Source organism: Pezoporus flaviventris, unplaced genomic scaffold (assembly GCF_033815535.1).
Source record: "Pezoporus flaviventris isolate CSIRO_AGI_PZ_B2104156 unplaced genomic scaffold, CSIRO_AGI_Pfla_v1 ptg000105l, whole genome shotgun sequence".
Classification (NCBI taxonomy): Eukaryota; Metazoa; Chordata; class Aves; order Psittaciformes; family Psittacidae; genus Pezoporus; species Pezoporus flaviventris.
In genome coordinates, this window is record NW_026892653.1 from 686,794 (window position 1) to 704,281 (window position 17,488).

The window sequence follows — 17,488 nt, forward strand, 5'->3', positions numbered from 1 at the left end:
GGACCACGGGCTGCCCCAGCCGGTGTCACAGCGCTGCTGGGGCTGCAGACTCAGCTCTCTGCACTCGCAGAAAGCCGTGGTTTAGGGTGTTTATTGTTTCGTCTCAAGGAAGAGGAATGGCGTCGCGGTGCCCCTTCGCCTGCAGGCTGGCCAAGGCCCGTGGGGCTGCGTGCTGGGTGCGCTGCAGAAGGGCTCTGCCACCTACCGGCAGCAGAACGGGGCCCTGGGTGCCACTTGTCCCCCGCTGGCGGCTCAGCCCCAGGCAGCTGCAGGGAGCCAGGGGTTCTCTGTGGGCAGGGCACGGCTTGGGCATGTCCTCGGCAGAGATGCTGCTGCGGGGGTTCGGGGCTCCCAGGGGCTGAGGTGGGTTTCGGGTTAAAAGAGACGATGCAAACACGGTGCTGGATGCTGCTGGATCTCGGTGTTCCCAGGTTCAAGGCTGGCATTTCTCAATGCTTACTCCTCCCACCCGTAGTGATCACCCAGTATGGGGATGATGCTCTAACTCACGAAAGAACTGGTACCCCGAGGGATTAGACGGCAAAACAGGGATACAGCTTGAGGGGCATCACTGTTGGCAGGATGGCAGACCCCTGGGTGGGTCCATCGCTCCTGTGTTATGTCCCCAGCTCCCCCTGTACCCCTGGCCCCACACCCTGCAGCAACCCAGGCTTAGGATTCCCCTGTCTGAAGAGAATTCAGCGTTAGGGAGGCAGCAGCCCGGGGGAGTGTGTGGTCATTATACACATATGGCCAGGGAGACGTGGGAGCTGGGGTTTAAATTCCTGCTGTGCAAGGAACGGCCAGATTTGACTCAGGAGCAAGGAAAAAAAGTATAAATCTTTAGCCCTTGCTAGCAGCGTGACAACCATGGTGGATCCAGTTATCCTCCAGGCTTTATGGAGAGGCTTAAAGCACCTCCAGCTCAGAAACTTGGGTGTGCAGCTGAAGAAGAAAGGCTGGCTGGATCTGGGGGGGGGGGGGAGGCCTTGAAGAGCAGACAGCAGGGTTGAGGGTGGTGACAAGAAGCCAAGAAATCCCCTAAGGGGCTCCATGCAGTGCCAGGCACTCTCTGTTCAGAACCAGCCACTCTGGGGCCGGCTGTGGGGTCACCCCCATCTGTGAAGGGTGTGGATTGGGGTGAGGATGGTGCAGCACAGCCGTGCATCCCGATGAGGTGCAGCCCCAGGACCCCTGGATGTGCCTGGTCCCGTGGGTTTCTCCCTGTGCTGCTGGCACCCGCTGAACAGCGAGTTAATCTGCAGCCAGGAGAAGCTGCCAGGCTTTGCCTTCCTCACTGGAATTATGTTGACAGGGGCCTGCAATCTTCCAAGTGACAAGCACTGCCGGATAATGCAGGACTCAGCAAACCCAGGCGCTTTAGGGAACTGATGGATGGGGGGGTCTCCTGCTCAGCAGGCACTGGCACTGTGGAAGGGGATGTGGGTGAGAGTAGGGGGAGATGATGGGGAAAAAAACCCACTCTCATTTAGAGGGAAAAGGGAAGAATTGAGTATTTCAGCCTTCAGAGCTGCAGGGATGATGTTAGCATCACCCCAGGGAGCAGTATTCAGGAGGGAGTGGTACCCAAGGTGAGCATCACTTGCGGCCTGTGCTGCAATAAGGTGGGTGCTGCTTTAGGATGATGCCCCCACACCCTGCCCAGAGCCCAGAGGACAGGTCCCATCCTCTGCAGCAAACCTGTGGCTCCCAGGGGACTTCATTTCCAGTTGCCCACGTTACGGATTTGGAGGTGCGGGAGAACTACAGTAACATGAAATACTCCTCTGCCTCATGGGTTTGCTGCCCTGGTGAAATATAGTAGAGGGAAAACATAAAAGTCCCATTTCCAGCTCCATAACATTTCCTGCCAAAACAAAGTAAAATGTGCTGCCTTAAATTTTCTGCAAAATTCTTTTGAGGTTATTTTTTTCCCTAAATTAAGCCATACTAATTATTTTCAGGCACTTTATCTCCACTCTGCAACACACCAGGAGGGTGCAGGCGGAAAGCATTTTAAGCCTCCATAAACAAAAGAGTAGTTTGGAAAATAATTCTATCAATTAATCAAATTAATCCTGCAGTTTTAGTTACAAGCCCCAAGTGGCAAGGATTCTAGCCCGCAGTTACGAGCTATCTCTCATTGACAGCGTTTCAATGTTATGATTGCAACAGTAATTAAAGAATATAATATGCCTGGCTTTGTGTCAGCATCCTACCTTCAGACCTCAGTGCTATGCTGGGAAAGGTCAGCTTGAGGACAAATTTGGGGTAACCAAACCGGGATGGTCACCATCACCAGTTGGTGATGGTCAGACTGGGCCATCACCATTACTATCTGGTGATGACCAAAGTGGGCTGTTGCTATGACAGTCACCAGCTGATGATGACCAAACTGGGTCACCACTACCAGCAACTGGTGATGACCAAAATGGGCCTTCACCATCAACAACTGGTAGTGACCAAACTGAGCCATTGCTATCACCATCACCAATTGATGATTATTAAACTGGGCCATTACCATTGCCAACTGGTGACGACCAAACTGAGCCATTGCCATCAGCAGTTAGTGGTGACCAGACTGGGACATCACAATCACATTGGGCTTGCTTTCTTCTCCCCTCAGGACAAGACACTCATGCCATGAGTAGGACCTAGGCAAGATGCAGTGGGGAAGAGGAGATGCACAAACATCTCCATCATTGAGAAGCTCCACTGCTTTGCAAAGGATTGCAAGGTGATGGCAGCAGCACTAACATCCCCCTGTACCCACGACACCATGAAGTTGTGCAGAGCATCCAAGTGTCAATTAGAAACATCATCATTTGGTTGGAGATGTGTGCAGGAGGAAGGGACTGCAGGGTGTGGGACGCAACCAGGGAGAAACATCCCGCAAACATCACTCAGACAGGGAATTTCTGTGAAAATATTGGAATATATTTGAAAAGATTAATCATGTATGATTTTACAGTACCACCCCATATTTTCATCTCATACTTTATTTAACAATATTAAAGAGGCACTTTAAAAGCACACATACAACATCATAAAACGGCGTTTTCCTGCTCTCTCTCTGCTTCTCTGACAAAAATATCAAAATAAAAACTTTTGACAGAACACATTGCACCCAAGGTAAATTACCTACAATATTTTTATACAATACAAAGAATTGTAAAGATACATATTAACAGAATAAAGCCTCTTTTTTTTTCTTTTTTTTTTTTTTTCTTTTAAATCTAAAACAAAACAAAACAAAAAAATCATTGCAGGACAGACGCAAAGTACTCTGACTGTTCATATCACATCAGTGCATTACTTCACCTCCTTGACTTGGGAGTATTTCAATAGTATTTTTAATTATCCTCCATGTCCTCGTTTGCACCTGAGATTTCTTTCCGGATTCAAAAGTTCGGTTGTATAACGTGCTCATTCAACATGACGTAACCTCATCGACACTGCGGAGTACCAGCATACAGGATTCTTCCCCCCCCCCCCCATTAAAGTTGGATGTTTTTAAGCTATTTATTTCTTTTCCTGCTTCGTTTTCTTTTACAGGTAACTGCTACTTCCTAACGGTTCCCTTTTCTTTTTCAATCAAGGAAGTCTGTATTCACATTACAAAAGAAGAATAGCACCAGTAACTGCATAGTAAAAAGCGGATACCTATATAGCCACTAACTCAATACAGTAAGATAGTTTTAGAAGTGATACTGTTGAGGGCACTCGGACAGTACCGGTTCGGTGCGGTAAATTGGCACAGTTTTGTCGTTGCACAAAAAAAATTAACCCCCATAAAGAAAACACACACACACACACACACACACACACACACATACACACCAAAAAAACCCCTAAAAAAATCAGAGTTTGTCACAAGTGTCAAGGTGCAGTTTGCTCTCCTCTGGTTACATCGTCTACAGTGGTCAAAAGAGTGGCAGCGTCCTCTAAAGGGCTCCGACAGCCCCAGAGCTGCCTCGCTATCCTCTTGACGATGTAGAAACAAATTCATAGGGATGGCTGTCAAAATGTAGGACACTCGATTCCTAATTTAATTTTTTAATTGTATCATCTCTTAGGCCAGCTCCCAATTAAATGAATTGTATGGGATTATTTGTGCAAAATCTTCAAGAAAAAAAAAAATAATAATTTGCTTTCTACAGTGTACTGCACCTTATGAATAAGACGTCTACGGAATGAAGTTCATCTCTTCAAGTACTTTGTACAAAGATAACACAGACACAGACTCAAAAGGGTCTGAGATTTGCAAGTATCCTTATAACCTCAGCACTTCTGCAATAAAGCAATTGCTCTCGACGATTCAGTCTGCCCAAAGCGATTACAATTTCAGTTCATGAAAATCATCAGCAACATCAAAGTTCTAGCATTTGCATGATAAATCAGGTGAATTAAAGTAGATTAGTAGACACAAAGCAAACTATTTCACAGAGGCTGCAGTGCAAGTTCATTTAAGCTAGACAGAGAAATCATGCTACACAAACGAATTTAATGCTTTGATAATTTTTTCCCTTGCAAACCCCATGAAAGCAGCTGAGGGATCACCATAAGTCACTTCCATAAATTATTCTGAAGTATCTCTTCTTAAAGGAATTTTAAAGCTAGTTAATTTTTGCCCAAAGAGTTGGCTTAGCAGGTTGTTCTGGGACTCGGCAGTGCGGTAGCTGGCTGAGCTGGCAGGCTTGGCACCCCGGGGCAAGGAACCACGAGGGGATGGCTCCGGCCCCTTAGCCAACACTTGGTGAAGGCTCTTGCCCAGAATGGCCTTCCTGCGTTTCATATCCCCATTGGCGTGCCGGAGCATCCCCTTCTTCTGGTTATAAGTGTCCAAGACCATCTTCTTCAGCTGGGTGCCCGTTTTGGGCTTAGGTACCAGCTTATTGCAGTGCGTCTCCCTCCTCCCAGGGGAGAGGGCAGAAGCTTCAGCGTTACTCCATCCGGTGCGTTTGAGCTCAGTGGTGCTCTCGCTCCTCCCTGGGCATGGGGTCCGGGTCTTTTTCTTTTTCCCATCCCCTTCCATGTTCTCCCGGGAGCCAGAGCTGCTCCGGTGGCTCAGGGACTTGTGCTCTTTCCTCCTCTTGGCATGGAGCTTGCCAGCGGCTTTGCTTGGCTCCGTGTGGCTGTGTTTCACGGCATTGCTGGCGGCCTCACCCCTGGTCTGGTGGCTGGTGGATTTGCTTGAGTTTCCACCTTGGTCCTTGGCATTAGTGCTACTGTCCTTAGCCTCAAGCATGGTTTTCTCCTTCCCCGAGATGGGTTGCTGACCCTCCTCGGTGCTGCTGCCAGGGCTGCCCATGCCAGCAGCATCCTTGCTGCCGTGCTGGCTACTCGTGGTCTCCTTCTGCAGGACTGAATCTTTGGCAGCCCTGTCCAGGGTGGGTGATGCCGTCTTGTCCTTCATGGGCAAGGAGTGGTGGGCAGCTTCTGGAGAGGTGGCCTTAGATGGACCTTCCCAGCCATCACTGGCACTGGAGTTGCCCCATCTGTGGGTCTCCTTGGCTGGTTGAGACTCTGCCTGTGGGGAAGGAATCTCTGAGGCTTTCTCATCAAGCTGAAGAAATGGAATCCCATCCACAGCATCTGTGGCTTCATTGGGATTTTCCAGGACATCCACTATGCATTCATCTTTGTTGCCCACACTGGTTCTTTTATGTGTTTTGGTATAGTCACATTTCTCACTCAGAGGTGAAGGAGAGAGCTTTTGGTCTGTGGCCTGGTTGCAAGCCAGCCCAGCAAGATCAATGGTAAACTCAGGTGAGTCCAAGAAGGGAAGGGGTTTCCCATCAAACGCTCCTTTCTCCAGCTCCTCAATTGACAGGGCAGTGATATGCCCAAGCTCTGGGCTGCTCGCCACAGCCTGAGACAAAGATGGAGACAGGCAGTGTGATGGAGGCAGCGTGTCAAACTGGGATTTCTCCATCTCTTCCAGGAGGTCAGAGAAGTCACTCACCAGGTCTTCTGCTTTCATAGAGGGTTGGGGTGCTCCTGGGTCACTGGGTGATGTAGGGAAGGAGTCAGTGGGAGCCTGCAGGCTGGAGCTTGCAGCCTCTACCAGCTGGATGTCACTGGTGTGGTCGAGGTGGACCGGCGAGGTGGATGGGAGTGAGCTTCCACGATGAGAAACCTTCCTCTTCTTGCTCGGTGGCATGCCTTCCCGCAGGGAGCCATCCTCTTTCACCTTCTCCCTCCTCTCCCTGGAGGCAATGCCCGGCCTCATAACCCCTCGGAATTTGAAAGTCTTGTTGCTTCCTGCCAAGTGCTTCTCCATGTGCCGGTCATACTGCTCTTTCTTGGAAAAGGTGTAGTTGCACATGCTGCAGATGAAGGACTTCTTGATAACGTGCATGACGTCTGCGCAGAGCTCACAGGCGTACAGGGTGGTGTGCTTGATCTCCTGCTCCTCCACTATGCCATGCTCCTGGCTGAGGTGGTTTCGAAGCTCTTTGGTCTCCTGGTAGAACATCGGACACTTATGGCACAAGTAAATCTTCTGTAAGCTGTGCACGACCAAGTGCCGCTGGAGCTTGAAGGGCTTGGGGAACTGTTTGCCACAGTGATGACAGTCCCGGGAAGGATCTTTGCAGTCTGGGTGCATGGGGACAGATTTAGGGGTGCCTTCACTTTTTGCCATGTGCTCTGGAGATGGACTAGCAGATGCTTTAGAGGAGCTGGGTGCAGGTGGCTTCACCTTGGCACTGGTTTCCAAGGGGTCTTTCATTGCCTTGGCCTCTTGCTCGAGGGGCAGCTCTTTGGGGCTCTTGCTCTCCCTGCTAACTGCATGCTTGCTGCTGGGGTCTGCGTGCCGGGAGGACCTGCTGGGCTTCCGATACATGATGGTGTTGAGGAAGTGGGTGACAGCAGCGTTGTCCTCACCGAAGCAGGCTGGCAGGCCCATCACAGACTTCTGTGCTTGCCCCTTGCGAGCGAACTGGGTGGCGTGCTCCCGGAGATGCTCGTTGTACATCCACACGTCGGAGATCTCCTTCAGGCACATCCCGCAAGCCCACAGACCCGCTTTGTTCTTGGCATGCTTCTCCTTCAGGTGGTCCCTCAGCTGCTCCCGGGAGCTGAATTTGCGCTGGACGCACATATAGCAGGTAGGTGGAGGGGAAGGGTTGTGGGAGAGCTTGTGGAAGTCCAGCTCCCCCAGTGTCAGGAACCACTGGAAGCAGACTTTGCATTTGTACTGCTTGTCTTTGGTCTTGATGGTCATCTCACTTCGGTTCTTCCCCAGTTTCCCATCTTCTTGCTTACTTTTGTGCTTGCTGGGCTGGCCTGGCTTTGGCTTGAAACTCACGTCATTGTCCTCCCCAGGGCCGGGAAGATCTTCACAAGAGCCATAGAAGCACATGTCTCTCATTTTTAGCTTTGCGTTCAGCATCTCAATGTCAATGGTATGAAATTCAGGAGAGTCTGAGCCTTCGTTAGCTTTGTCATCGCAAGGCTCCTCAGCCAGGTCAGGGGGCTCGGAGCTCACTTCTCTGAGTGAGTGCTCATCCTCAAGGTCCATCAGAGGCTCAAACATGTCCTCGGCAGAAAGGCTTTCTCCCTCTTTCTCCAGACTTCCCCAGATGTTCAAGCTGGGGACGTTGTCTTGGCTGTTTTGGCACAAGAAGGTTAGCATGTTGTCTTCCAGGTCAATGTCCTCCTTCCTTTGGTCCACCTTCTCATGGTCCAGCCTTGGCCCAATGCTGTTAGATCCACTGGGAGCAGCATCTCCGCTCTTCGCCTTGCTGCTGTGACACATGTTCAGCATTAAAGCATCATCAACAGAGATGGTTTCATAATCACAAGTGTCCTCCCTGGTGACACAGAAAGAGCTGGTTTCGCTGAGGTCAGAAGGCAGTCGCATGGAGAAGAGGTCAACTGCACCTGGTGTCTGGAGGTTTACCTCTGCCGTGGGCTTGGGTTTCTTGCTGCGCTTCCCATACACGCGTGTGCACTTCCTCCGAACAAACTGGTCATCCCGGGGGAACAGTTGGGAGAACGTGGAGTCATCATCAAACAGGCTCTGGAGGTCCGAGACGGCCGCGCTGCCCATGCAATGCTCGCTGCCCGGTGCCACGTCTGCCTTCGCCCATTGCTTTGGCTCTGCAGGAGAAGGGCTGGTCTGTGGCATGGTCTGCAGGGCGCCTTGCACAGGAATTGTTTCTGAATCACACGTCTCCAGCAGCAAACCCTCTTCAGCAGGAGCTGGGGGACCCTGCAGGACACCACTCTGATTCCCAGTGCTGCTGCCTACTACAGCACTGTCTCCCGTCTCAGCACCCATCTCCTCTGTGCCATCAGCACCACAAAGCTGCTCATTGCCGACTTTACCCAAACCCTTTACCACTTGCTTCACAAACCTGCCAACCCATTTCTTGCAAGCCTGCGTGTCTTCCACTCCATTTGGATCTTCCACCTCCCCAGGACAGGTTACCATGCCTGTTACTGAATCCTTGCTGGTCATCTCCTTTGAAGACACCATCCTGTTGCCCAGGTCCTCTGGAAGCTCAGCTGCACAAGGGGACTGGTTAGCTTTTTGGGAATGCTGGGTTGAGCTGGACCTATTTTGCCCCTCTGTGGTGATGCAACCACCTGGCTCATGCAAGTCCTCCATGATCCTGGGCAGACTGGAGCTGAGGATAGCAGCAGGAGGACTTGCACTCTTCTCCATCTCACATGGACCATCGGGCTCATTTCTGCTGGGAAACACCTTTGCTTTCCTTCGTCTCACTTTCCTGTTCAGCTTCTTTTCAGAATTGCCATTCGTGTCCCCAGGATCTTTGCTTTGGCTCCTTCTGCCCTTCTCTCCCTTCCTGGCTTGCCGTCCTGAGTCCAGCTTCCCAGCCTCTGCCTCGCCGGCTCCTGTTGTCTCCGAGTGCGATCCCTTTGCCTTCATCTCCCTCTGCAGAACACGTGTGCGGTGCAGCTCCTGGGACATCTCAAAGGAGATCACGCTGAGGTCGCTGAGCACTCTGCTCACCACTTCTTGCATCTGCGAGCTGGGCTCTTTCTCCAGGTCTGGACATATTTTCTTGGGGGTCTGTTCAGCGTCGTCGGTTGGCATCTGTGCGCCATCAGCTTTGTCTTTGATTGAAGACTTCAGGCTCCTCCGGGGCACCTTTTGGGCTGCTTTCGTTGTGTTGTCTGGAGGAACCAAAGTGGGCCTGGCAGTCTTGCTGGGCTGTGGCACACCACCATTCCTCACCTGGTGCTTGACAGCTTTGTGCCTGGTCAGACCGGGCTTGGACCGGAAAGTAGCTGAACAGATGTCACAGGTCACCGGGACCCCATTTGGCTTCTTTTCTTTGTGAACTTCATTCTGGGGAGGATTTGGAGTACTGTTAGGTGTATTGCCCTCTCCTTGGCCCATACTGTTCAACACACAGCTCTCAGCCTCTCCAGCCCCGTCGCTTTTTGGTTTCTCCCCTTCTAAACTCTTCCTTCCACTCTCTGTGGTTTTGGAAAGACCAAGTCTCATCTCTGCTGAAAGCTCATGGCCATTTAATTCAGCAGGACCAAGATCTCCAGTCCTTGTAAGATCTCTGCTGACAGCTGCTGGCCCTTGCTGAGCAAAACCATTGGACAAAGCCTCTGGTTCACTTTGATGCTTATTTCCATCATCAGAGCAGCTTCCAAGCTTGTTCTCTTGATTCAGGTTTATCTCTCTTTCTCTGAGCAGCAGAAGATCTATTGTGGGATGGGTTGGATCATCTTGGCTTTTTGGAGGAATGGAGTTAATGACTGTATCTGTGATGGTGCATGCTTGGTTTTCTTTAAAATGAGAACTTTCGGGTGCCTCTTTCCCAACACCCTTTTGGTTGAAAGGTGGAGAGCAGTCTTTCTGGGCACCATCCATCTCCAAGGTAGACCCCCCCAGACCATCAGAGTGCAGCAGAGATGCAGGTCTTGCCATGCCTTCTCTTTCAGGTGATCTATAGTTACCCGAAATGCCATCGGAGAGAGGATGGCGACTGTCCTCAACCACCTCTATTGGCATGGTCCCACAGCGGTGCAGTGAGGGAGAAAAGGTGGGTCCTCTTTTCCATATCCCTTGCTCTGCTGGGCTCTCAGTGGGGTGATGGATGTGATGGCTGTTTGCCTCGGGAGGGCACCTCATCATGACAAGTGAACTCGATGTGTTAAGGAGGGATGGGCCATATTTCCCCTCATCTGAAGGCTGAAGGTTAAAAATGGGGACCTCTCCTTCCTCAGCCCCACCACTCTGCAAGCCTTTGGGGTCAGAACAATTGGTCGGCAAGGGCAGGCTGGCTAGGGATTCTCTTGTGTAATGACAGCCACTGAGTGGCTTCTTGCCACTTCCTTCTCTAGGAACCTTTGCACCGACTGTGCTGGTTTTTGTCTCTGGTACCAAGCAGTGATCCTGGTGGAGATCACCCTTGGAGGGACCCAGGGGGCTGGTGGGATCTGTGGGAGTGGGAGGCTGTGTCCCCTGCGCTACTTGGTTCCTTTCCATCCTCTCTGCTGCTGCACTGCCCAGTGTGTTTTTCTCAAGCAAGCTACAGTTTAAATGAGATTGCTCATGTTCTTTAAATGCCAAGGTTGCTTTGTTTTTATCTTGCTCCTGTTCTTCCATGAGCTGATCACCTTTCTTTACTTGCCCTAGCAGTAAGGTCACTGCTGTGTTTTTGAGTGGCGAGAGGTCATTACGCTCTCGGGAAACACCATCTGCACGGATATTAATGTCACCCGGCTCTGCGTGTTCATTTGCTAAGTGCTGCAGCTCTGTTACATTATTTTGCAGCTCTGGCCTTGCAAACGTAGATTGTTTTGCATGGAAAGAACCCATTGAACTGAATGACTCTGGCTCGCACCCACCAGGAAAAGTCACAGCCTCTTTTGCTAGGGTAGCAATATTTTCCATGTTGCCTTCAATGGGGACATTCCCTTCCCCTTGGGCAGGACAGGATGTCTGATTTTCCCCTTCCATAACACCACTGTTCTCCTTCTGCTCTGGCTGGATGCGGGTGGTGGTAGAGGGGTTGCTGGGAGCAAGCAGCATGGGGAAGCACGGCATCAACAGCTCCTCTTCATTGCTCTTCACTGTTCGAGCAACAAAGAGCTGGAGCTGCTGCAGAGGGTTGGCAGCCGTCTCCTGGGATGCCTTCTGGGAGTCACAGTCACTCTCCTTGGGCACACTCAGCATATCTAACAGCAGCACTTTCTGCCTGCTGGCTTTGCCTCTGGGTCCAGGGCCCTGACAGCTGGTGGGGCTCTTTCTCTCCTCTCTTTCTTCCACCAGCACAGGCCCACCACCATCCCCTTTGAAGTCCATGGCATTCTGTGCCATTTTGGCTGACTCTGGCCTGCTTAAGGGTCTTTCTTCGGTATCCGGGACCTCTTTGATGTGAGGTGAAAGGGTGGGATCTGAGGCTGGGGCAGGAACCTGCTGAAAGCCAAATCCAGGTTTGTGGTTTGGAAGATGGGCATCAAACTTCCCCAGCTCTGCAGCATCGGTGAAGCTTTCATTTGCTTTGCCTGGCACAGGGAAGCTCTTGGCAGCACGCTGGCATGGAAGGGATGACAAGGGATCTTTGGTTGCTTCTACTGCCTCCAGGGTCTTGGGGAACATGGGGTTGGTGGCAACAGGAGGGCTTTTAGTCACAGGGTCTGTGTAGATGGGAGCCTCTCTTTGGTCTGGCGTGTGTGAACCAGGTAGACCTTTGGAGGAAGATACATCTTCCATCTTTCCAGGGTCACTTTCCTTGGCAGCTGCAGTTAACTGGAGCTGCTGACCACTGTCTTTGGAGCAGAAATGGTCCATGGTGAGCGGGGCTGGCACGCACATCCCTGCCTCCAGAGACCCCAGCTCTACTGGGCAGGGCCAGGGCTCCCTTGGTCTCTCATAGTCCCCATGGGCACTTGTGACAGCCGGCTTCTCACCTCCCAGCCTCTCCCCAACACAGAGGCTTGGTCTGCCCAGTTCATGTGCCAAAAACAGTCCTTTCTCATGGCCTGCCCCTTGCTCATCCGGCAGTGGGAACCGCTCAGCTGCCGGTACCCGCAGGTGGGCAGCAACGTGATGCTCATGCTTCTGGAGGGCAATGGGTGCCTCATGGTCCATCTTACTGGTTTGCAATTGACTCTCCAGCTCTGTGACTAACCGCTTGATCTCCAGCTCATCGTCTGACATGTTGTTCATAAAAGTCACGTTATAATCCGTTATCCTGTCCGGCAGCGGCAGAGAGAGCTGGCCGGTGGGGACAGGTCCTTCCTCAGGGAACTTCTTGGCTAGTGGCTTCTCCACTGAAAGGTTGTGGAACTGAGTCATGTCTTCAGGCAGCATCGGAGCCACCTCCTCCATGAGGGACCAGTCTTTCTCTGGCATGAACGGTGGATACGGTTGATCGAATGGCAGCGGCTTGCTGGGGGGATTGCCAGGACAGGTAAATGCAGTCACAAAACCATCCTTGCTTGCAGAAACACCTTCATACAGTGGTGGATCGAACTCAGCGACAGGAAGCTCTCCAAATATTGAAGAGGAATCGAAGCTGAGAGGGGAGGAGACCTTGCCCTGTGACGTTTCTGCAGTGTAAGGGGAGATGCTGGCATGCTTCTGCTCTAAGGAGCTGGTGTTGATGTCATCTCTGCATAGGTACATGTCTTCCATGTGCGAGGAACCCAGGGCTGGGGGCTTTGAGAAGAGGTTGCCATCATAGTGCCCAGGAAGGCCTTTGGGATCAAAAAATGTGTTGTCACTGCTGACGTATGGATTGGGCACCTTGGCAGTGAGCAATATCCCCACTGCATCCATCCCGTATGTGGCAACTGGTGCAGAATAGTCCTTCTGACCTTCACTGAGCCCGTGTGCCTTCAAGTATTTGATGCTCATTTCTGAGTAGGCAGCGCTCGCGTTGCTAGGACTAGCTTCGTTACCACTGTGGGATGGAGCAACTAGCTCTTCTGCATGGTACTTCAATCCATCACTCGTGAAAGGGCCAAACTGATGGCTCTGGTTGACCATGGCCAGCTCAGGTGAGTCCTGAGCCTCCAGGGTGGGTTCTCTTGCCTTACCCATGGGCTTTGCTGCTTCTTTGGCTTCTTCTGCCCCCTCCTTATTGCAGAGTCCAACGGGGCTTTTGCCTGAGGTGGCCGTGCTGGGCCTTTCCTGGGGCTGTGCTAACGGCTTCTCCTTTGCACAGTCCATTGCAACAACGGCTGGTTCAGCACTGGGACACGTCCTGGAGCCCGATGGCAAAGGTTTGGCTGAACCAAACCGCCTGCTCCCCCTGGGAAAGTCCTCTTTGCTTTTCTTGCTCTTCTTCGGGCTCCTGTCCCTGGGAGGGCTGAGCGGAGTCCTCGGCGTGCATGCCGGGCTGCCCAAGCTCCTTCTCCTCTCTGTGCCTCCCTTCTCGCTGCCTGAGCCAGCCCCATCAGCGTGGGATGGGCTGGTTCCCATCTCACTGGGCACGCTACCACTGTGGTTGCTGCCAGTAGACGACTGGCTGCTCTGTCTTGGGCCTCTGGTGGCACAATCCTCTTCCTCAGCATCCTCCTGACTTGGGACCCGGCTGTGTTCCTGTGCCTCCCTTTTCTGACTGTCCTTTTTCCGGCTGTAGCTCCAGGTGGGGTCTTTCTCTTTGACCCTCTCCCCTCTTCCAGGACGTTTCTTGGTAAAGCTGTATTTAGTTTTCCCAGTGAAACCCGTGCCATGCTTCTTCCTCCCCCGGAGCTTGCTGCACTCTGCCCCATCATCATCTGAGTCGGAGACATAGTCATACTCCCGAAACCTGCCCTCTTTGGTGGCTGGCGTCAGCCTCTCGGTGACCTGGGGGCACTGCGCCTGCTTGCTGCTCTTCACCTGCAGCTTGTGGAGCTTGTTCTTCTGCTGCACTATCTTGTGAATGAGCTCCTTGCTCCACGTCCCACTTCGGGGCTTCCTCTTCTTCAGATCCTTCATGGAGAACCGGGGTGGCTTGGAGCTCTTGGTGCCAGTGCCTGGCCCCACCTCGCTCTTTGTTGAAGGCTCCTGGCTGAGCTTCCTGGGATGCTTCTGGCTGGAAGTGGACTTGGAGGAGGTGGTGGCTGGTGGGATGCTGTTCTTCCTGCCTGCCCGCAGCCTCACCGTCCTCTCTGCTCCTGCTGCCCCAGGATCTGGCTCCTGGGCTGCCACCCTCTGCGCTGCCCTCCCCTTGTGAAGGTGCTGCTTTCCTGCTGCTCTCTTTGACTGATCCCCACCATCTTCATAAAAATAGACAGCCTTGGGCTGGTCGCCTGCCTTCTCCTCCACTGCTGCCTGCTTTGATTTACTCTCCGAGGCCAGAGCTTCCTTTGCCTTGTGGGACAACCCGCTGCCAGCTGTCTTCATGCCCGTCAGCTCCTCATCAGCAAACACATCTATGAAGCTGCTGTCAATTTCTGGGTTATCTGACTGGTAGCCCAGGCCATTGAGGGCTTCAGTGATCAGGCTGTCCAGCTTGGCATCATCAATGTCCAGGTCTGAGGCAGTGAGCGGCAAGGAGCTGTTGGCAAGGCCATTGAAAAGGCCACCCTTCAGAGCATCTTCCTTGCCCTCGCTTTTGCTATCCCCATCTAGCAAGAAGTCATCGCTCTTGTTTAATACCAACAAATGTGCCTGGGTTTCCGGGGAGAGCCCCAGGCTGGGGGGCTTGGGGGGCTCTGGAAGGAGTGCTTTCCGTCCCTCAGCTGCCAGGGAAGCATCCTTGCCCTCTCCCTGTGGATTGGGATGGGAGGTGCAGAACTGGCGGTGCTGCAGGAAGGAGGAGAGGTTGCTGTAGTTCTGGTCGCACTGCTTGCAGGTCAGGAGCACGTCCAGCTGGTCCAGGCTGGCACTGCTGAGTGAACTGGCCAGCAAGTGATGGGAGGAGTACGGCGGAGGAGGCTGCTCCCCGTCCAGCCCATCCGAGCATCCCTTGGCCACCTCCATGCTGGGTTTATGGAACGGGCTCGCTGGTGCGCATTTCAGGAGGCTGTTGTCTTTGAGGGCATCTGGAGGGAAGTGGAACGACTTGACGGAGTCTTGAGGGTGGTAATGAAGTGAGCTGGAGCTGAGGACATCAGAGGGCTGGAAGGTTTTGTTGCCGTCCTTAGGATGGCAGGGGTGCTGGAAGAAGGGAGAGGGGGTGAGTGCTCCAGACATCTGGCTGTCTTCAAAGCTGGGATTGAGCGGGCTGCTGGACATAGGTGAGAGCGATGAGCATGTGCTGCCACAGGTAGGGTTGGGGACAGGGGATGGCAGAGGGGACTCGCAAGGGGAGGCAGCCACCAAGGCTGAGGGTGGTAGGACTAGCGCTGAGCCCGATGAACTCCTTGATGGAGGAGGACCTGCTTGACTCATGCTGTAGAAGAGGGCTTTGCTTCTCGAGTCACAGGCAGGAGACCCTGGCTCCTTCCCACTCTCAAAAGCAAAAGTGCCTGTTGAGTTGGGGTCTCCCCTCTGGACCCCAAGGCTCTCTCCCGACAAGAGCTTTTTGCTGTGATACCCTGGAGAGTTATTTATAAGGGGCCCTTTCTGGGCTTTCCCATTCCCCTGCCACTCTGACGTGCCCACAGGGAAGGGGAGCTTCTGGCTGGTGATCTGTCTCGACAGCTCTAGCCTGTTTTGACCAGGCACTGCAGAAGTGAGGTGTATTTGCTGCCAAGGCATCCTGGCATTTTTCTGCCTGTGCTGCCTCTGCTCGGGGCCAGACTGGCACTCGAATGAGAACTGGTTTCCAACAGGGTTTGAATAAGGTGCTGAGTTCTGGTCCATGGGAGAAAACGCCTTAGTGGCACCTTCCCAAGCTTGCACAAGCCTGGGGTGTGTGGGTGCCGTAGTGGGAATGCTTGTCTCGAAAGGCACGGATCCTGTGCTGGCGCTGCCTGCGGGGGAACTGCAATAGGTTTTGCTCTGAAAGTGCACTTGGGAGAGAGGGTTTGGTGGCATATTCCTTCTCAGAGGGCTGCTCTGGACCAGCACCCGCGGGCTGGGGACACTGTCTTTCGCTGAGGCTTGCCTTTTACCGACTGGCTTTGGCATACTAGGCGAGTGTAAACTAGACGGAAAAACAGCTTGGTTTTCTTGGAAAGTGCTTGGGTTTTGGTCGATAGCACCAGATGACGAGAGAGCACCATTGGAGTCGGTGGGATGCTCACTCCTGCCCTTGCAGCATGGCAATGGGCCATGGTGAGGGGCTGGCGGTGGTGGCGGGTGCAGGAATGGTGTTGGTGGTGTAGGCAAACCATACAGCCTGCTCTCGGGGGACACGTTCTCATAGGAACCACCGCTCAGCACCTCCTCTTGCCACTCTCTGGAGGAGGAGTGGAAGGCAAAGGCACCATGAGGCAGTTGGCTGGTGGCGAGCCCCACATCCAGGTACTCCTGGCTCCCCACATCGCTGCGGTACGGCTCCTTCCCCGCATCATGCAGCAGCTGGAAGGGGTATTGGCACGGCAAAGTCCCCAGGGCTTGGGCACCGGCTTTGCTGCCGTCGGGGAAAGAGCTGGGCTTCTGCACCGAGATCCCATAGCTAGCACCGGCGAAGCTCTTCTCCAGGGATGGCCAGGAGTCAGCCCTGTTCGCCTGAAACTCTAGGTAATGTAGCTGCCCATTGGTGCCGGGGCTCTTGAGGGGGATGCTGGCAGCAGGGGGCTGCCCTTTGGGGCCATGGGAGGGAGCGGTCTGTGAGGTATAGTTGGTGGAGGTACGGCCGGTGCTGGCATCAGAGAAACAGCGTCCGAAGCTGAGCTCTTCTTGCTGGATCTCAGCCTCGCGCTGGGGGATGCTGGGCACGTGGAAGCGGTAGCTGCCGGCCACAGGGCCATGATTTGCCTCTGGCTCCTTTGGGGGGGTCACCTTCTGCTGGGGGTAAGCGATACCAATGGTGGGGTTCGGCCGGGTACCGGCGATGCTGAGCCGGTAGAGCTGATGGTGGCCCCGATCACCCTTCCCCGAGCGCCGGCTGCGCTCCCGGGATCGCCCCTTCCCTGGGGGGGACTGGGGGCTGCCCTTGTCCTCTCCCCATGCGCCGTCATTGCCAAACTTGGGGTTGCGGTGGAGCGACTTGAAGTCGATCTTCCCGGCTTGCTGCGGCCGGATCACGGCTTCCCGCTGGCTGTGGGGCTCCTTGTCCTTAGGGGTGGGAAAAGGGGATGTGCCCTCCCCACCTAGCGCCCTCCCATCCTTCTCCCCACAGCCTTCAAAGCCAAAGTCCTTGTCGGGGTCTTTGGGGCCGGCCTCAATGTCGCCGATGGTGTAAACATGCTGGGTCTCTCCAGTCATGATACCAAGGGACAGGGAAAGGCTAAAAGTCCCCGTTTTCCCGTCTTGCTGCGAGCTGCTGTCCCTCCGTCATGGGCATGGTCCTCCGCTGATGGGCACTGGGGCGGTGAGAGGGGCAGCGGGTCCCCGGGGCCGGGGTGGCGCTGGGTCCCAAACACTGGTGGGGCTCTGCTGCATTGTTTCCGACCTGGAGAGGGCATAGGAGAGAAAAGGTGTCCATCAACAGGGGAATGGGGCAGTGGTGAG

At 53.6% G+C, this 17,488-nt stretch overlaps 1 protein-coding gene across 1 annotated transcript; it reads right to left on the bottom strand.

Moving 5' to 3' along the window:
- Positions 1–2,915: 2,915 nt before the first annotated feature.
- On the bottom strand, positions 2,916–17,425 carry ZNF469 (zinc finger protein 469). Its single transcript, XM_061477338.1, has one exon. It carries the CDS (start codon positions 17,240–17,242, stop codon positions 4,580–4,582), a length of 12,663 nt encoding a protein of 4,220 aa, XP_061333322.1. The 5' UTR covers positions 17,243–17,425; the 3' UTR covers positions 2,916–4,579.
- Between the last annotated feature and the right edge of the window lie 63 nt (positions 17,426–17,488).

Excerpts from the sequence above, each read along its gene's own strand:
- ZNF469 (XM_061477338.1), bottom strand. The coding sequence starts at position 17,242 with ATGACTGGAGAGACCCAGCATGTTTACACCATCGGCGACATTGAGGCC.